This window comes from Bombina bombina, chromosome 3 (assembly GCF_027579735.1).
Source record: "Bombina bombina isolate aBomBom1 chromosome 3, aBomBom1.pri, whole genome shotgun sequence".
Lineage (NCBI taxonomy): Eukaryota > Metazoa > Chordata > Amphibia > Anura > Bombinatoridae > Bombina > Bombina bombina.
In genome coordinates this window covers 1,132,396,243-1,132,416,430 of record NC_069501.1, presented here as the reverse complement: position 1 = coordinate 1,132,416,430, position 20,188 = coordinate 1,132,396,243, and the positions used below count along the sequence as shown (strand labels likewise).

The 20,188-nt window shown below is 40.9% G+C and overlaps 1 protein-coding gene across 1 annotated transcript in view; it reads right to left on the bottom strand.

Annotated features, from left to right (window-relative positions):
* The window catches only part of MIPEP (mitochondrial intermediate peptidase), a 506,392-nt gene that overhangs the window by 161,821 nt on the left and 324,383 nt on the right, over positions 1-20,188 (bottom strand). The window contains exon 16 of the mRNA XM_053708504.1: positions 16,660-16,779. Within this exon, the coding sequence (XP_053564479.1) occupies positions 16,660-16,779 (120 nt within the window). The remainder of the gene's footprint in view (positions 1-16,659; positions 16,780-20,188) is intronic.

Genomic DNA, 20,188 nt, shown 5'->3' with positions numbered 1-20,188 from the left:
CAGTTTCCAGTCTAGTGCAAGCTTTGCCAAAGAGGCCCAGTTATAATAGAGAAGGTTCAGTAAACCCAGTCCTCCCTTCAAATAAAGGAAGATATAGTTTGTGTGCGCCTATTCGGGGCTTGCCACCCTTCCAGAGGAAGGTTCAAAACATACTATTTAAGAATGCTATATCTTTCAGTCGCAACAGAAGGGGGAGCATTTGAATAGGATATAGGAGCTTGGGTAAGACCATCATTTATATTATATTGACCCTACCCATTAAAGAGAGCGGCAAGTTCTGCCAGGTGGTCAAGTCTGTCTTAACTTGTTGAATAAGGGGGGTTAAGTTTTGGTAGTACCATTGCTGCGGGTTAGCAGAGACCCGAATGCCCAAATAAGTTAAGTGAGAGTCTACAGTACAAAAAGGGTATAACGTTGCTGTGTCATCAGTCTTTCGATGCAGCCATAGAATCTCTGATTTTGAGACATTTATCTTGTAACCCGAGAATTCTCCAAATAGCTGGATCGAGTCAAGAATTACTGGGACATAAATGTGGGTCTGATATGAAAAGTAGCATATCATCTGCATAGAGGGCGATTTGAAGTTTATGGTAATTCAAATTAATGCCAGGAAAAATTGTTCGTAGGCAGATCGCTAGAGGTTCCAATGGCGAGTTAAAAAGGAGCGGGGAGAGCAGGCAACCCTGGCGGGTTCCTCTTTGAAGAGAGACTGGAGGGGAGTAAAGGTTGTTAATCAGCAGGTACGCTACAGGGTTAGAGTAGACATTTCTAAGAAAAGTGGTGAAGTGGCCCGATATGCCAAAGTTTTCCATAGAAAGAAAAAGGTGGGCCCACTCTACCCTATCAAAGGCATTTTCTGCATCCAGGGACAGCAGGAAGGCCTCTGGGAGAGCATGAATCGTTCCACCTTGCTTTGCCAACCAATGGTGGGTTACTGCATGGAGGACTCTCCGGATGTTAGCGATTGAAGAACGGTTAGAGGTAAAGCCTGTTTGGCCCGGGTACAAAATATGGGGGAGGATATGTTTCAGTCGGTTGGCCAGTAACTTGGTTAGAAGTTTATAGTCGATATTTAAAAAAGGGATACAGGTCTGTACGACTCTGGGAGAGTAGGGTCTCTACCTAGTTTATGTATAACCGTGATGTTTGCGGCATTGAAATTATTAGAAGGGATGTATTGATCCGTGAAGTAATGGTCGAATAGATCAGTCAGTATTGGGGAAATTTGACCAGACAAAAGTCTATAAAATTCGGTCGGGAGTCCGTCTGGGCCAGCGGTTTTCCCGGGCGCAAGCGATTTAATTGTACGAGTAACCTCCTCCAGGGAGATCGGGGGGTTTAAATTGTCAATTTGGTCAGTCGTCAATTTGGGAAGAGTAAGTTTGTCCCAGAATTTCCGTTGTGCATTTACATGGGCTGATTGTGATTGATATAATTTCAAATAATAGTTTGCAAATTCTGATACTATGTCAGATGTATTATTTATTAGTCGGCCTTGACTCATGATAGCTAGAATCCCTCTATTGGCCTGCTTGATTTTGACCAGTGAGGCCAAAAACCTTCCAGATCTATTACTATGCCTCAAAAAATATCCCTGGTTTCTGTTTTCTTGGCATATTGTGTTTTGCAACAGAAAGGTGTCTCTCTCCCTCCTCGCCGCAAAGTAAGAGGCTCTGTTGGTTGGGGTAGGATACTGGCAGTAGCGGGCATAAGTTGTTGTCAGTTGTATACTGTGATGTTCGTCCCTACTGTTATGGAGACGTTTTTGTTTGGTCAGGTATGCAATTATGTCACCTCCGAGAACTGCCTTGGCTGTTTCCCAGAAAATTGCAGGGGTATCTAAGTGTGACCTGTTATTAGCCACAAAGTCATCCCATTGTTTCATCAGGTACATGTTAAAGTCAAGAGATTTAATAAGGTGATTTGGGAATTGGAACACCCGTTTGTTTGTGGGCTTAGGAGATTTTAAAAGGGTCAATGAGATAGGTGCGTGGTCTGTAATGGTAATATTAGCGATCCTGGTGGCTGTGAAAAAGGTCAATTCGGGAAAGCGAGTTATGTGCTTGAGAGGCGCAGGTATAATCCCTGTCTGTAGGATTATGTCTCCTCCATATGTCTTGCATTCCTAGTGAGTTATAGAGGGCGTAAAATACTTTACAAGGGAATGCTGACATGTCTCTTAATATTGGCAGGGGCGGGGCTGGTTGGGTCTCTGAATCTATCTAAGGCTGTATTTGGTGCTAAATTAAAGTCCCCAGCAATTATAAGTTTAGTGTCCAGAAAGTGAGCCAGAGAGGTAGTCAAGGTGTGCCAAAATGTGGGCGCTCTTTGATTGGGGCCGAAAACATTACACACTCTACGAATAAGGATAGCCCCCCCTCTACTGGATCTATTATAGGGAGCACTGAGGACCTCTGAGATTCATTTAACTTTTAGTTTGTCATGTTCTGGGGCATTTCAGATGGGTCTCTTGTAGGAGCATGATGTGGGCCTGCGATTTCTTTAGCTGCGTTAGTATAGTCTTTCTTCTAATGGGGGAGTTAATCCCACACACATTCCAGGACAGAATCTTTATCATCATCTAAAGTCCATGTGAGTTGGATATAGGTGGCCAGGTAAACAACTGCTGCTCCACCTAGGGATGGGGATGGGAATCAAATAAAAACCATGGAGAAGACTATCAAAATCAAGTGTGTCACCTTGCAGTAGGATAAGACTAGAGCCACCCATTACCCCAGATATAAACGTGAAAAAGTGTTTGTAGTGATGCCTTTCACTGGTAATGGAGTTACAGCATACAACAAAAAAAAACATTAAATACTTTAACCAAAACAGAAAAAATACAGAAACAATAAACAGTGCAGAGTTGCAATACATTAACCCAAACAAAAAAAAACAAAAAACAGCAACAGTAAACAGTGCAGAGTCATGACCACACAATAAAATACAACACCAGGCCATTACGAAATCTTCTTGGATCCTCATAAAAAGTTCCTTGTCTGAGGATCTACATCCCGGCCAAAAAGTGGAGGAAGTAGGCACCTAGCAGGTTCAGCCAGGGGAGTCTCTCCAATTCGGAGAAGAGTGGGCAGGTGGATCATTTTCCTGGTCTAGAAAGTCTTGGGTGTCTCTCGGCGAGTCAAAGAATTTCAAACCCTGTGAGGTACGGATTTTTAAACGGGCCGGGAACAGCAGGATAGCTTGGCGTTTCTCTTTATGGAGGGAACTGCACAAAGGGGCAAAATCTTTTAATTTCTTTGCGACTTCTGAGGAGTAGTCCTGGAAGAGGTAAAGTCTCTTTTCATCAAAGAGTAGCATCTCAGTTTTTCTATAGGCTCTGATAAGTTGGATTTTGGACTGGAAGTTTAGATATTTTATCATCACCCTACAAGGGGGGGTGTCTTTTCCAGTCATTGTTGGTCTATCCCCCCCAATCCGATGTGCTCTCTCCACATTCAGTGGTAAATATTCAGCAGAGACACACAACAAACTGGGAAGTGAATGTTAAGCAAAATAAAGTAATTCTGAGGGGCGAACTGACTCAGGCAGTCCCAACAATCTAACGTTCCTGCGGGAATGATTCTCCAAGTCATCAACTTTTTGGTGCAAATACTTATTTTGTTGGATCAATTCTTTAAGTTGACTGGCTGAGGAGTGCTGGCCGTCTTCTAGGTCAGATATTCGCTGCTTCGCACCAGCCAACCTGGAGTTGAATTGCTTAACTTCAGTCGTTAAGGTATCCATGCCTTTCTGTAAATTGTCAAGCTTCGACAAGAGCAAGGAATTAAGTTGCTGCTCCCCTGTCTGCGGCCCACTGTCCGCGTGCAAAGGCGTAGATTTTGTGGGTGAAGCAGTTTGGGGTGGGTCTGGGGGTTGCTTTGCTTTTTTGTCTTGTTGGGCTTTGCTTCTGTTAGACATCTTAGGAGTAGTCAGATATCTGTCCATACAGTCCCGCAAGTTACCCCGAGCACAGCACTAGAACCAATTAGCAGCACTGTCCATTCAGGGGCTCAAAACAGTCACCAAAGTATGTGGTCCCTAGGGATCCTCATGTAATGATAACAGAATTTATGTTTACCTGATAAATTGCTTTCTCCAACGGTGTGTCCGGTCCACGGCGTCATCCTTACTTGTGGGATATTCTCTTCCCCAACAGGAAATGGCAAAGAGCCCAGCAAAGCTGGTCACATGATCCCTCCTAGGCTCCGCCTACCCCAGTCATTCGACCGACGTTAAGGAGGAATATTTGCATAGGAGAAACCATATGGTACCGTGGTGACTGTAGTTAAAGAAAATAAAATATCAGACCTGATTAAAAAAACCAGGGCGGGCCGTGGACCGGACACACCGTTGGAGAAAGCAATTTATCAGGTAAACATAAATTCTGTTTTCTCCAACATAGGTGTGTCCGGTCCACGGCGTCATCCTTACTTGTGGGAACCAATACCAAAGCTTTAGGACACGGATGAAGGGAGGGAGCAAATCAGGTCACCTAAATGGAAGGCACCACGGCTTGCAAAACCTTTCTCCCAAAAATAGCCTCAGAAGAAGCAAAAGTATCAAACTTGTAAAATTTGGTAAAAGTGTGCAGTGAAGACCAAGTCGCTGCCCTACATATCTGATCAACAGAAGCCTCGTTCTTGAAGGCCCATGTGGAAGCCACAGCCCTAGTGGAATGAGCTGTGATTCTTTCGGGAGGCTGCCGTCCGGCAGTCTCGTAAGCCAATCTGATGATGCTTTTAATCCAAAAAGAGAGAGAGGTAGAAGTTGCTTTTTGACCTCTCCTTTTACCGGAATAAACAACAAACAAGGAAGATGTTTGTCTAAAATCCTTTGTAGCATCTAAATAGAATTTTAGAGCGCGAACAACATCCAAATTGTGCAACAAACGTTCCTTCTTTGAAACTGGTTTCGGACACAGAGAAGGTACGATAATCTCCTGGTTAATGTTTTTGTTAGAAACAACTTTCGGAAGAAAACCAGGTTTAGTACGCAAAACCACCTTATCTGCATGGAACACCAGATAAGGAGGAGAACACTGCAGAGCAGATAATTCTGAAACTCTTCTAGCAGAAGAAATTGCAACCAAAAACAAAACTTTCCAAGATAATAATTTAATATCAACGGAATGCAAGGGTTCAAACGGAACCCCCTGAAGAACTGAAAGAACTAAATTGAGACTCCAAGGAGGAGTCAAAGGTTTGTAAACAGGCTTGATTCTAACCAGAGCCTGAACAAAGGCTTGAACATCTGGCACAGCTGCCAGCTTTTTGTGAAGTAACACCGACAAGGCGGAAATCTGTCCCTTCAGGGAACTTGCAGATAATCCTTTTTCCAATCCTTCTTGAAGGAAGGATAGAATCCTAGGAATCTTAACCTTGTCCCAAGGGAATCCTTTAGATTCACACCAACAGATATATTTTTTCCAAATCTTGTGGTAAATCTTTCGAGTTACAGGCTTTCTGGCCTGAACAAGAGTATCGATAACAGAATCTGAGAATCCTCGCTTCGATAAAATCAAGCGTTCAATCTCCAAGCAGTCAGCTGGAGTGAAACCAGATTCGGATGTTCGAACGGACCCTGAACAAGAAGGTCTCGTCTCAAAGGTAGCTTCCAAGGTGGAGCCGATGACATATTCACCAGATCTGCATACCAAGTCCTGCGTGGCCACGCAGGAGCTATCAAGATCACCGACGCCCTCTCCTGATTGATCCTGGCTACCAGCCTGGGGATGAGAGGAAACGGCGGGAACACATAAGCTAGTTTGAAGGTCCAAGGTGCTACTAGTGCATCCACTAGAGCCGCCTTGGGATCCCTGGATCTGGACCCGTAGCAGGGAACTTTGAAGTTCTGACGAGAGGCCATTAGATCCATGTCTGGAATGCCCCACAGCTGAGTGACTTGGGCAAAGATTTCCGGATGGAGTTCCCACTCCCCCGGATGCAATGTCTGACGACTCAGAAAATCCGCTTCCCAATTTTCCACTCCTGGGATGTGGATAGCAGACAGGTGGCAGGAGTGAGACTCCGCCCATAGAATGATTTTGGTCACTTCTTCCATCGCTAGGGAACTCCTTGTTCCCCCCTGATGGTTGATGTACGCAACAGTCGTCATGTTGTCTGATTGAAACCGTATGAACTTGGTCCTCGCTAGCTGAGGCCAAGCCTTGAGAGCATTGAATATCGCTCTCAGTTCCAGAATATTTATCGGTAGAAGAGATTCTTCCCGAGACCAAAGACCCTGAGCTTTCAGGGATCCCCAGACCGCGCCCCAGCCCATCAGACTGGCGTCGGTCGTGACAATGACCCACTCTGGTCTGCGGAATGTCATCCCTTGTGACAGGTTGTCCAGGGACAGCCACCAACGGAGTGAGTCTCTGGTCCTCTGATTTACTTGTATCTTTGGAGACAAGTCTGTATAGTCCCCATTCCACTGACTGAGCATGCACAGTTGTAATGGTCTTAGATGAATGCGCGCAAAAGGAACTATGTCCATTGCCGCTACCATCAACCCGATCACTTCCATGCACTGAGCTATGGAAGGAAGAGGAACGGAATGAAGTATCCGACAAGAGTCTAGAAGTTTTGTTTTTCTGGCCTCTGTTAGAAAAATCCTCATTTCTAAGGAGTCTATAATTGTTCCCAAGAAGGGAACCCTTGTTGACGGGGATAGAGAACTCTTTTCCACGTTCACTTTCCAGCCGTGAGATCTGAGAAAGGCCAGGACGATGTCCGTGTGAGCCTTTGCTTGAGGAAGGGACGACGCTTGAATCAGAATGTCGTCCAGGTAAGGTACTACTGCAATGCCCCTTGGTCTTAGCACCGCTAGAAGGGACCCTAGTACCTTTGTGAAAATCCTTGGAGCAGTGGCTAATCCGAAAGGAAGCGCCACGAACTGGTAATGTTTGTCCAGGAATGCAAACCTTAGGAACCGATGATGTTCCTTGTGGATAGGAATATGTAGATACGCATCCTTTAAATCCACCGTGGTCATGAATTGACCTTCCTGGATGGAAGGAAGAATAGTTCGAATGGTTTCCATCTTGAACGATGGAACCTTGAGAAATTTGTTTAAGATCTTGAGATCTAAGATTGGTCTGAACGTTCCCTCTTTTTTGGGAACTATGAACAGATTGGAGTAGAACCCCATCCCTTGTTCTCTTAATGGAACAGGATGAATCACTCCCATTTTTAACAGGTCTTCTACACAATGTAAGAACGCCTGTCTTTTTATGTGGTCTGAAGACAACTGAGACCTGTGGAACCTCCCCCTTGGGGGAAGTCCCTTGAATTCCAGAAGATAACCCTGGGAGACTATTTCTAGCGCCCAAGGATCCAGAACATCTCTTGCCCAAGCCTGAGCGAAGAGAGAGAGTCTGCCCCCCACCAGATCCGGTCCCGGATCGGGGGCCAATATTTCATGCTGTCTTGGTAGCAGTGGCAGGTTTCTTGGCCTGCTTTCCCTTGTTCCAGCCTTGCATTGGTCTCCAAGCTGGCTTGGCTTGAGAAGTATTACCCTCTTGCTTAGAGGACGTAGCACTTTGGGCTGGTCCGTTTTTACGAAAGGGACGAAAATTAGGTCTATTTTTTGCCTTGAAAGGCCGATCCTGAGGAAGGGCGTGGCCCTTACCCCCAGTGATATCAGAGATAATCTCTTTCAAGTCAGGGCCAAACAGCGTTTTCCCCTTGAAAGGAATGTTTAGTAGCTTGTTCTTGGAAGACGCATCAGCCGACCAAGATTTCAACCAAAGCGCTCTGCGCGCCACAATAGCAAACCCAGAATTCTTAGCCGCTAACCTGGCCAATTGCAAAGTGGCGTCTAGGGTGAAAGAATTAGCCAATTTGAGAGCATTGATTCTGTCCATAATCTCCTCATAAGGAGGAGAATCACTATCGAGCGCCTTTATCAGTTCATCAAACCAGAAACATGCGGCTGTAGTGACAGGGACAATGCATGAAATTGGTTGTAGAAGGTAACCCTGCTGAACAAACATCTTTTTAAGCAAACCTTCTAATTTTTTATCCATAGGATCTTTGAAAGCACAACTATCCTCTATGGGTATAGTGGTGCGTTTGTTTAAAGTAGAAACCGCTCCCTCGACCTTGGGGACTGTCTGCCATAAGTCCTTTCTGGGGTCGACCATAGGAAACAATTTTTTAAATATGGGGGGAGGGACGAAAGGAATACCGGGCCTTTCCCATTCTTTATTAACAATGTCCGCCACCCGCTTGGGTATAGGAAAAGCTTCTGGGAGCCCCGGCACCTCTAGGAACTTGTCCATTTTACATAGTTTCTCTGGGATGACCAACTTTTCACAATCATCCAGAGTGGATAATACCTCCTTAAGCAAAATGCGGAGATGTTCCAACTTAAATTTAAATGCAATCACATCAGGTTCAGCCTGTTGAGAAATGTTCCCTGAATCAGTAATTTCTCCCTCAGACAAAACCTCCCTGGCCCCCTCAGATTGGGTTAGGGGCCCTTCAGAGATATTAATATCAGCGTCGTCATGCTCTTCAGTAACTAAAACAGAGCAGCCACGCTTACGCTGACAAGGGTTCATTTTGGCTAAAATGTTTTTGACAGAATTATCCATTACAGCCGTTAATTGTTGCATAGTAAGGAGTATTGGCGCGCTAGATGTACTAGGGGCCTCCTGAGTGGGCAAGACTCGTGTAGACGAAGGAGGGAATGATGCAGTACCATGCTTACTCCCCTCACTTGAGGAATCATCTTGGGCATCATTGTCATTATCACATAAATCACATTTATTTAAATGAATAGGAATTCTGGCTTCCCCACATTCAGAACACAGTCTATCTGGTAGTTCAGACATGTTAAACAGGCATAAACTTGATAAGAAAGTACAAAAAACGTTTTAAAATAAAACCGTTACTGTCACTTTAAATTTTAAACTGAACACACTTTATTACTGCAATTGTGAAAAAACATGAAGGAATTGTTCAAAATTCACCAAATTTTCACCACAGTGTCTTAAAGCCTTAAAAGTATTGCACACCAAATTTGGAAGCTTTAACCCTTAAAATAACGGAACCGGAGCCGTTTTAAAACTTTAACCCCTTTACAGTCCCTGGTATCTGCTTTGCTGAGACCCAACCAAACCCAAAGGGGAATACGATACCAAATGACGCCTTCAGAAAGTCTTTTCTAAGTATCAGAGCTCCTCTCACATGCGACTGCATGCCATGCCTCTCAAAAACAAGTGCGCCACACCGGCGCGAAAATGAGGCTCTGCTTATGCTTTGGGAAAGCCCCTAAGAAATAAGGTGTCTAATACAGTGCCTGCCGATATTATTATATCAAAATACCCAGATAAAATGATTCCTCAAGGCTAAATATGTGTTAATAATGAATCGATTTAGCCCAGAAAAGTCTACAGTCTTAATAAGCCCTTGTGAAGCCCTTATTTACGATCGTAATAAACATGGCTTACCGGATCCCATAGGGAAAATGACAGCTTCCAGCATTACATCGTCTTGTTAGAATGTGTCATACCTCAAGCAGCAAGAGACTGCACACTGTTCCCCCAACTGAAGTTAATTGCTCTCAACAGTCCTGTGTGGAACAGCCATGGATTTTAGTTACGGTTGCTAAAATCATTTTCCTCATACAAACAGAAATCTTCATCTCTTTTCTGTTTCTGAGTAAATAGTACATACCAGCACTATTTCAAAATAACAAACTCTTGATTGAATAATAAAAACTCTAAGCCATCTCCGTGGAGATGTTGCCTGTACAACGGCAAAGAGAATGACTGGGGTAGGCGGAGCCTAGGAGGGATCATGTGACCAGCTTTGCTGGGCTCTTTGCCATTTCCTGTTGGGGAAGAGAATATCCCACAAGTAAGGATGACGCCGTGGACCGGACACACCTATGTTGGAGAAATGAGGTTAGTGCCAGCTGTATACTTTTAACATGAGACACTGATGTATGTGTTCAATATTATTTTTTGGCTGTATTGTCAGGACTGCATTTTCTGTGTTATGTTTTATTTATTTTTGTTTTGTTTTTGTAATCCCTGTTATTTGCTTTTACTCATCAGATTCTTTGTTATGAGGCTGTTAGCTATAATCAACCCTTTCCAGAGATCAGCACAAGGTATGCTGTAGCTAGGTCTTTTAATAGCAAATGGAGGTGCCTTGAGAGCGAGATGTGCTAAATTGTACTCAGTTTCCACGTGTAGTGACCTAAGAAGTACCAGGTTGCACCGGGAGAAGATTGGCGCGCCACTCAGAGGGGTCCCAAGTGCAGCGTCGCTCACTGCAAATGTTTGCCCGGAGTGGATGTAGGTGGACCACCTACCCCACAGAAGACTCTCCCAGACTCCAATTGAGGTAGATGTGGCCGGGAAGGAACCTTGAGAGAGCAGTAGGTGCCACAAAGGCCGGCAAAATGGCGACCGGCACTTTCACTGATGCCGTTCCGGTGGTGAGGTTGCAGATGTTGAGCCTCAAAAACTTCAGTATCACTGATGTACGATACCTCCAGGCTACCAGACGATGCCAAGGAAAGGATTGGGAGCCAGTGTGGCTCTTAAATTTGGTTTTAACATAAGTTTGTTTATGGAGCTCTTACTGAACAGTGAAACACTGTAGCTCCGCCTACCGGAAGTCTCTCCAGAGAATACAGTTTTAAACAACGTACTAATTTACTTCTATCATCTAATTTGCTTCATTCTTTAGGTATGCTCTGTCGAAGAAATATAATTGCACATGGGTTAATCAATCACACGAGGCATCAATGTGCAGCCGCAAATAAACAGCTACTGAGCCTTTTCAGATATGCTTTTCAACAAAGGATATCAAGAGAATGAAGCAGATAAGATAACAGAAGTAAATTGGAAAGTTGTTTAGCTAGCTTCATGGCAAAAAAACAGGGTTATCACATGTTTTTACAATGTAAAAATATCTTAATGGACATGGTCAAAACTAAATAAAAACAGCTAATTAGTATTGTTGATGACTGCCTAATAAGTTTGAATGCAACTTTTGTTTTACTTAACCAATAATATTAAATCATAACATGCTCAGCTGCAAGGGTCTCAGGGGATTTTAAAGAGACATTAAACATATTACTTTCCATGTCACTATTTTGGAACCTAGGTGTCACAGCAGATATCTGAAGGAGAGTTTCTGCACACATGCAAACAGGTCAATGCTGAAATGCGGGGAAAGTTAGATTTTAAAATGGTGGCACCTATGACTAGAGGGAGGTGGGGAATAACCTCAATACTCTGCTTAAACAATGTATTTAGTGTTTAAATGTTCCTTTAACTGCTGAGCCATTTCCACTCCTATGGTGAGCTGTAGTGCAGCTTTTAGATGCAGGTCATATTTAAGCCCTAAAGCAGGCCATTTTTCAGTGTGAAACCCACTCATATTCTATTTTTTTCCCAGAAGACCCAGTAGCATCAAACTATATCATTATTTTATGTATATATCAGATGTAAGAAATCTGCAACAAAAAGTGTAAAAATTATAATTTATGCTCACCTGATTTTCTTTCGGAACAATGATGGTCCATAGTATTCCATAACGTGGGATATAATTCCCGCCGCTAGGAGGAGACCAAGAACCCACACAAGAGCTTTAAATCCCTCCCACTTTCCCTCTCTAATCAGTTCAACGTATAGCCAAGCAGAGAATAGGAACACATATAGGTTGGAAAGATAAAGGGTCTGTAGAGGTGCCATTAAAATTACTGCCCAAAATGTTTTTTTTTTTTTTTTTTTTTAAAGGACGGGGCTTATGGACCTTAATTATTCCAAAAGAAAATAATTTATCAGGTAAGCATAAATTATAATTTCTTTCGTAAAATAATGATGGTCCATAGGATTCCATAACACGTGTTCCAAGGATGCATCATTCTTAAATGCCCATAAAGTTATAACTGCTCTTGTAGAATGAGCTGTGATATGCTTAGGAGACAACTTCCCTGCCACCAAGTAAGCCATTTGAATCACGTGTTTGAGCCAAGAGGCCAATGCTACCTTAGTAGCTTTCTGCCCCTTACAAACCCCAGAATAGTGAACACACAGACTAGAAGATATTCTGAAATCTTTAGTAGAGTTAAGATAGAACTCTGACCACATCCAGATTATGTAATAGATGCTCCTAAGAGTTAGCATAAATATCTATATTCTCAACCACCTCCCGAGAGGCCAGGAACAGAACTGATTAGAGAGGGGAAGTGGGGGAGAGTTATAGCTCTTGTCTGGGTTCTTGGACTCCCCCTAGTGGTGGGAATTATATCCCACATGTTATAGAATCCTATGGACCATCATTATACCGAAAGAAAAATGAATTGAATAAACAAGGTTATAAAAACAATAGTGTGTGTATGCCTTTGTTCCCCTATTACAAGTGCTTTTACTGTATACCCCCAAGGAACGCAATTGCCTTTAAATGGTGGGTCTTGGGGGTTTCTAAGACTTAAAGGAGCAGAGATTGAGAAGTTTGAATAGCTACCACCATCCAGCTCCCTTAAAGGATATAAAATAATATGTTTCATTGTTGAAATATAAAACACAACAAACAGTGGGTTATACTCATTAGAAATCATTGAAATATGTATTAATCATTTAAAAAGAATTTTACCTTATAGTATTATTTTTTTTGAAACACCAATTGAGAAGAGTCAATTATTTCCTGTCACTGCCCCTCAAATGGGCTGTGGTCTCTACGGGAAGGAAAAAGAGCAGCTTTTCCTTTAAAGCTGATAATAGCTGCAGTTTATTATCAATGCTTAAAAGAGGTCCTAACACAAAAATCACGTGACAACTTATCTAGCTGCAGGCAGAGGCTACACTGAGATTTACTAAGTGCTCCTTTAGCAAGAAAACAAGTAAGTTGTTTGTGTTTTTTATGCAATCTGTTTCTTTTTATGTGTACTTTGATACAATATCTATATATATTTTTGTTTTACTAAAGGAGCACAGTTTCCAGGGCTTGGTGTAAGGAATTGAGTTCTAAACTGTCATGTTAGCTAAAAGCACATTTTCAAGTTGTTATGGATTTCTCAGCTGATTAAGTCTCTTATTTTTGTCCCTTGAATATTCCATAGGGAAAAATTTCAGTTTTACTCTGAATCTTAGGGGTCCTGCTTTCTTCCCTAGTCTACCTTTCTTTATCCTAAAACACTACAGAACACAGAGTTTTTGAGACATGTCTAAACATGTCAAATTCAATGCACTGCCCTTTAATGACATAACCATACATAGTACCTTAGCTGTAGAACCATTTATTTATTTTAGTTTAAAGTAGGGGTGTCAAGCTAGTGGCCTGTGACCTAAAGAACAATGATAATTATAATATGCTTATTACGTAAAGAGCGAGTGCGCTTACTGTTAGGGCAACCTCCATTCAGCTCTCCATTACAATGACTGTATCCCATTCTTCCGGCATTGTGATTCACTTGTTGTATAGTGAGCAGCTACGCTACTTTAACAAGATCATTTAAACCCCTGAGACTTTAACGAGTCACATTGTTGTTCTTAAAAAAAGGCAAACAGAAACACAGAAAAGCACATAATGATTTTTATTTGACACATGCAGCACTTCTTTATATGTGTTCATTACTATGGCAGCCCTGTTTTCCAGCATCTTTTTTGCCCATTCTTTTCCATCATTTTCTCTGTTACGAAAATCACACTTTATATTTGATAAAATATAACCATATTGTCCCGAGAATAGACCGGACCCAATTATAAAATTTTGGTGCCATTTTAAAGAAAATCTATTTTTTAAAGAAAACATACACATTAGTAGAACAGTAAAACAGTATTTTTTTTTTTTTGATGCTCACAGAAATACGGTAGCTGTACTGTTTTTTTTAAAGATTCTCATTGAAACCATTATCCCCTTTGGAAAAAAAGTGCAGCCTATACTCAGGACAATACGGTATACAGGGAGTGCAGAATTATTAGGCAAATGAGTATTTTGACCACATCATCCTCTTTATGCATGTTGTCTTACTCCAAGCTGTATAGGCTCGAAAGCCTACTACCAATTAAGCATATTAGGTGATGTGCATCTCTGTAATGAGAAGGGGTGTGGTCTAATGACATCAACACCCTATATCAGGTGTGCATAATTATTAGGCAACTTCCTTTCCTTTGGCAAAATGGGTCAAAAGAAGGACTTGACAGGCTCAGAAAAGTCAAAAATAGTGAGATATCTTGCAGAGGGATGCAGAACTCTTAAAATTGCAAAGCTTCTGAAGCGTGATCATCGAACAATCAAGCGTTTCATTCAAAATAGTCAACAGGGTCGCAAGAAGCGTGTGGAAAAATCAAGGCACAAAATAACTGCCCATGAACTGAGAAAAGTCAAGCGTGCAGCTGCCAAGATGCCACTTGCCACCAGTTTGGCCATATTTCAGAGCTGCAACATCACTGGAGTGCCCAAAAGCACAAGGTGTGCAATACTCAGAGACATGGCCAAGGTAAGAAAGGCTGAAAGACAACCACCACTGAACAAGACACACAAGCTGAAACGTCAAGACTGGGCCAAGAAATATCTCAAGACTGATTTTTCTAAGGTTTTATGGACTGATGAAATGAGAGTGAGTCTTGATGGGCCAGATGGATGGGCCCGTGGCTGGATTGGTAAAGGGCAGAGAGCTCCAGTCCGACTCAGACGCCAGCAAGGTGGAGGTGGAGTACTGGTTTGGGCTGGTATCATCAAAGATGAGCTTGTGGGGCCTTTTCGGGTTGAGGATGGAGTCAAGCTCAACTCCCAGTCCTACTGCCAGTTTCTGGAAGACACCTTCTTCAAGCAGTGGTACAGGAAGAAGTCTGCATCCTTCAAGAAAAACATGATTTTCATGCAGGACAATGCTCCATCACACGCGTCCAAGTACTCCACAGCTTGGCTGGCAAGAAAGGGTATAAAAGAAGAAAATCTAATGACATGGCCTCCTTGTTCACCTGATCTGAACCCCATTGAGAACCTGTGGTCCATCATCAAATGTGAGATTTACAAGGAGGGAAAACAGTACACCTCTCTGAACAGTGTCTGGGAGGCTGTGGTTGCTGCTGCACGCAATGTTGATGGTGAACAGATCAAAACACTGACAGAATCCATGGATGGCAGGCTTTTGAGTGTCCTTGCAAAGAAAGGTGGCTATATTGGTCACTGATTTGTTTTTGTTTTGTTTTTGAATGTCAGAAATCTATATTTGTGAATGTTGAGATGTTATATTGGTTTCACTGGTAAAAATAAATAATTGAAATGGGTATATATTTGTTTTTTGTTAAGTTGCCTAATAATTATGCACAGTAATAGTCACCTGCACACACAGATATCCCCCTAAAATAGCTATAACTAAAAACAAACTAAAAACTACTTCCAAAACTATTCAGCTTTGATATTAATGAGTTTTTTGGGTTCATTGAGAACATGGTTGTTGTTCAATAATAAAATTAATCCTCAAAAATACAACTTGCCTAATAATTCTGCACTCCCTGTATATATATAAATAATATTTTTATATGTAGATTTTATAAATAGGTTCTTGGCAGCTATCACACCAGGTATATGTCTATCAATATATAAAAAGTGGATCGCTATGCTGAAAGCATTGTGATCCACTCTTTATAATGCAGAGGAAATGTTATACTATACGCATGCGTATGCTAAACTGAGCTTAGAACAAGGCTACTAGAGAAGAGAAAAAAAAGTTTGTGGGAATTCAACCAAATATCACCTTCTGAAAACAGAGTGCGTTTCTGTGTTACAGAACACATTCTTTTGAAAATTATACAGTTATAGCAAACGCCACTGCTTTGTTTAGAAATGGAAAGATATGTAGGTAGTCTGCGGCCAACGGAAGCTGCACTTAAATGAGTTTGACACCACTGCATTAAATAGAAAGTGTACTGTAAAACTGTTTCCCCCTTAATGTGCTCCTAATAACTTGTTATACCAGTTGTAGAGTATAAAATGCATGAGATATTGCTCCTTTACATTTCTGTTTCTTTTTTTTAAAAATATGAAATTACTGGATTTGCTCAAACCTTCAGTTTAGGTAGGGATAGCACAGAAAAAAATCAGCTATTTCAAATGCCGATATATAGGCAAGAGAGCTATTTGTTAACAATTTAATAAACTCTAGTAGATACAATGAATCATTGGGAACAAATAAAATGGAAAAAAAAATAACTGTCCCTTTAAATAAGCAATTTCATTAGAAATTGTTCCTTAAAGGGACACTGAACCCAATTTTTTTCTTTCATGATTCAGATAGAGCATGACATTTTAAGCAACTTTCTAATTTACTCCTATTATCAATGTTTCTTTGTTCTCTTGCTATCTTTATTTTAAAAGCAGTAAATCTTAGCAGCCAGCCCATTTTAAGTTCAGCACCATGGATAGCGCTTGCTTATTGGAGGCTTACATTTACCCACCAATAAGCAAGCAGAACCCAGGTTCTAAACCAAAAATGGTCCGGCTCCTATGCATCACATTCCTGCTTTTTAAATAAAGATAGCAAGGGAACAAAGTAAATTATAAAGTTGCTTAAAATTGCATGCTCTGAGTCATTAAATAATTTTTTTGGGGTTTAGTGTCTCTTTAAAGGAAATACAAATATCTTAGATGAGAATACGGTCCAGTTTATCTATATGAAACTTGTACTCACTGTCTGAGGTACATAAGGTAATCCATAGAATGCTTCCTGGGTTTCTTTTAAAATCTCAGTTGTTGAACCTTTAAGAGGATGTTTTCCATGGAAAATCTGATCCAACACAGCATAAAAAACCTAGAAAGAATAAAAAGAAATTATATAAATTCAAATATACATACATACACACACATACACATATATATATATATATATCACATACACACACACACACACATATATATATATATCACATACACACACACACACACATATTGACACAGACACTCGCACATATATACATACACAAATAAAATACATTTATTTCTTCACATTCAAAAACATAATTTATGCTTACCAAAGAAACAAATAATATAAAATGTTAGGCATGCAAAGACTGGATCTAGAGGAAGACAACTAGGGTAATCAGCTGAAGCCATCATATAGTTCTTGCAGGGTAACTATCAATGGTTGGCCACAGTGCACATATGCAGCTTAGAGAATTCTCATGTATGTCACAGGTCTTGTAAGAAAAAGGTCTAACAGTCCACAGGCAGCACTAATGGAGGGTTAAATGACATTTGAAATAAAATTGAGGCTTATAAACCACTTGAGAAGTTTCGCAAGTGAGATAAGAAGTACAAATATCAAAAAAGAAAATGTATTCTTCCAAAGAACAGATGCTCGAACCCTGAAAAAATGTTCCTTGGTGTTGGGGTCACATGAGCATTATTAGCAGAAGTCTGTACTTGTAATAATCAGAAAAAAAAGAGATGATCAGGCTGGAGAAGAGCTAAGTTTAAAGGGATACTAAACCCATTTTTTTATTTCATGAGTCAGATAGAGCAGGCAATTTTAAGCAACTTTCTTAGTTTACTCCTATTATCAATTTTTCTTTGTTCTCATGCTATCTTTATTTGAAAAAGCAGGAATGTAAAGCTTAGGAGCCAACCCATCTTTGGTTCAGCACCCTGGATAGCCCTTGCTGATTGGTGGCTACATTTAGCCACCAATCAGCAAGCGCTACCCACTTTACATTCCTGCTTTTTCAAATAAAGATAGCAAGAGAACAAAGAAAAATTGATAATAGGAGTAAATTAAGAAAGTTGCTTAAAATTGCCTGCTCTATCTGACTCACGAAAGAAAAAAAATTGGGTTTAGTGTCCCTTTTACGTGCTTAGCTAAATAAGCAACAGGGAAATTCCTATACTGACAAATGTCACTGCATGCACTACACCTCCCTACCTATCATATATACAAATAAGAAAAATAATTTCATTTAAGCAAAGAATTTAATATTTTCCATTACACAGATGAACTCAAAGGAACATGATATTCTTCAGACAGGGTAAGTGTTGCTTTAAGAATAGAAGAGGCCTTTAAAACTTCGGTAGGCATTCTACATGGACCTGCATTTGTTTTTACCCCACTGAATTTCCAGATTTATTAAATTTTTTTTATTTGTCAACTAAGTATGAATTTCACAGATTACAAAACAAATATAAATAATTATTTAGTAACAGCACCACCCAGTAAAGTGTAATACATTATAATAAAGTATAACCTTTTCTTGACAGGTATTGCCTCTATACCCACCAAGAATCAATTAATACAAATAATCCCAGCACAGGTAATATATATCACAACACAGTATTTATGAAATCACTTTACAATATGTAATAACAAAATTACTATTAAAGTAAAAAATAAAAAAAAATAAAAAAGAAGAAACACAAAATTAAAAAACCACAACGTCCTCCCCCACCAAGACATCCCAAGAGGGGGACTTGACCGTCAATACTGTAATCAACTTGAACAATATGGAATGTATATTCCCCCAAAGGGAAATCTGGGGTAGAGATAAAATGTCTGTGTCCCTTTAAATATAACCCTCAGGTATATCATCAGGTGCACTTCAATCCACAGAAAGTAATATTGAGCGTCTCTGTCTCTTTAATTGTGATAGCAAATTGTAAGAACCTATTGAGCATACATATAGAACTTGAAAGAAACAAAGTCTCTAATAATATCCAATGTAATATGGTAACTGTCTCTTTAAATCAACTTCTAACAACATGTTGTATACATTTATCCGGTATACATCTATTCAATACCTCAAAAAGTCAACTTCATAAAATATCCTGTTTTATTTTATGCTCAACTACGTATACACAAATATGCTCAAATAGCCTTAAAGGCACAGTCTACTCCAGAATTTGTATTGTTTCAAAAACAGAATTTATGCTTACCTGATAAATTACTTTCTCCAACGGTGTGTCCGGTCCCCGGCGTCATCCTTACTTGTGGGAATATCTCCTCCCCAACAGGAAATGGCAAAGAGTTCCAGCAAAGCTGGCCACATAGTCCCTCCTAGGCTCCGCCCACCCCAGTCATTCGACCGACGGACAGGAGGAAAAATATAGGAGAAACCATATGGTACCGTGGTGACTGTAGTTAGAGAAAATAATTCATCAGACTTGATTAAAAAAAACCAGGGCGGGCCGTGGACCGGACACACCGTTGGAGAAAGTAATTTATCAGGTAAGCATAAATTCTGTTTTCTCCAACATTGGTGTGTCCGGTCCACGGCGTCATCCTTACTTGTGGGAACCAATACCAAAGCTTTAGGACACGGATGAAGGGAGGGAGCAAATCAGGTTACCTAAACGGAAGGCACCACGGCTTGCAAAACCTTTCTCCCAAAAATAGCAAATTTGTAAAATTTGGCAAAAGTGTGCAGTGAAGACCAAGTCGCTGCCTTACATATCTGATCAACAGAAGCCTCGTTCTTGAAGGCCCATGTGGAAGCCACAGCCCTAGTGGAGTGAGCTGTGATTCTTTCAGGAGGCTGCCGTCCGGCAGTCTCGTAAGCCAATCGGATGATGCTTTTAAGCCAAAAGGAAAGAGAGGTAGAAGTCGCTTTTTGACCTCTCCTTTTACCAGAATAGACGACAAACAGAGAAGATGTTTGTCTGAAATCTTTTGTAGCTTCTAAATAGAATTTTAGAGCACGGACTACGTCCAAATTGTGTAACAAGCGTTCCTTCTTTGAAACTGGATTCGGACCCAAAGAAGGTACAACTATCTCCTGGTTAATATTTTTGTTAGAAACAACCTTTGGAAGGAAACCAGGCTTAGTACGCAAAACCACCTTATCTGCATGGAACACCAGATAGGGCGGAGAACACTGCAGAGCAGATAACTCTGAAACTCTTCTAGCAGAAGAAATAGCAACCAAAAACAAGACTTTCCAAGATAACAACTTAATATCTATGGAATGTAGAGGTTCAAACGGAACCCCTTGAAGTACTGAAAGAACTAGATTTAAACTCCAGGGAGGAGTCAAAGGTTTGTAAACAGGCTTGATCCTAACCAGAGCCTGAACAAATGCTTGAACATCTGGCATAGCTGCCAATCGTTTGTGTAGTAAGACAGATAAAGCAGAAATCTGTCCCTTTAGAGAACTCGCAGATAATCCTTTATCCAAACCTTCTTGTAGAAAGGAAAGAATCTTAGGAATTTTTACCTTATTCCAAGGGAATCCCTT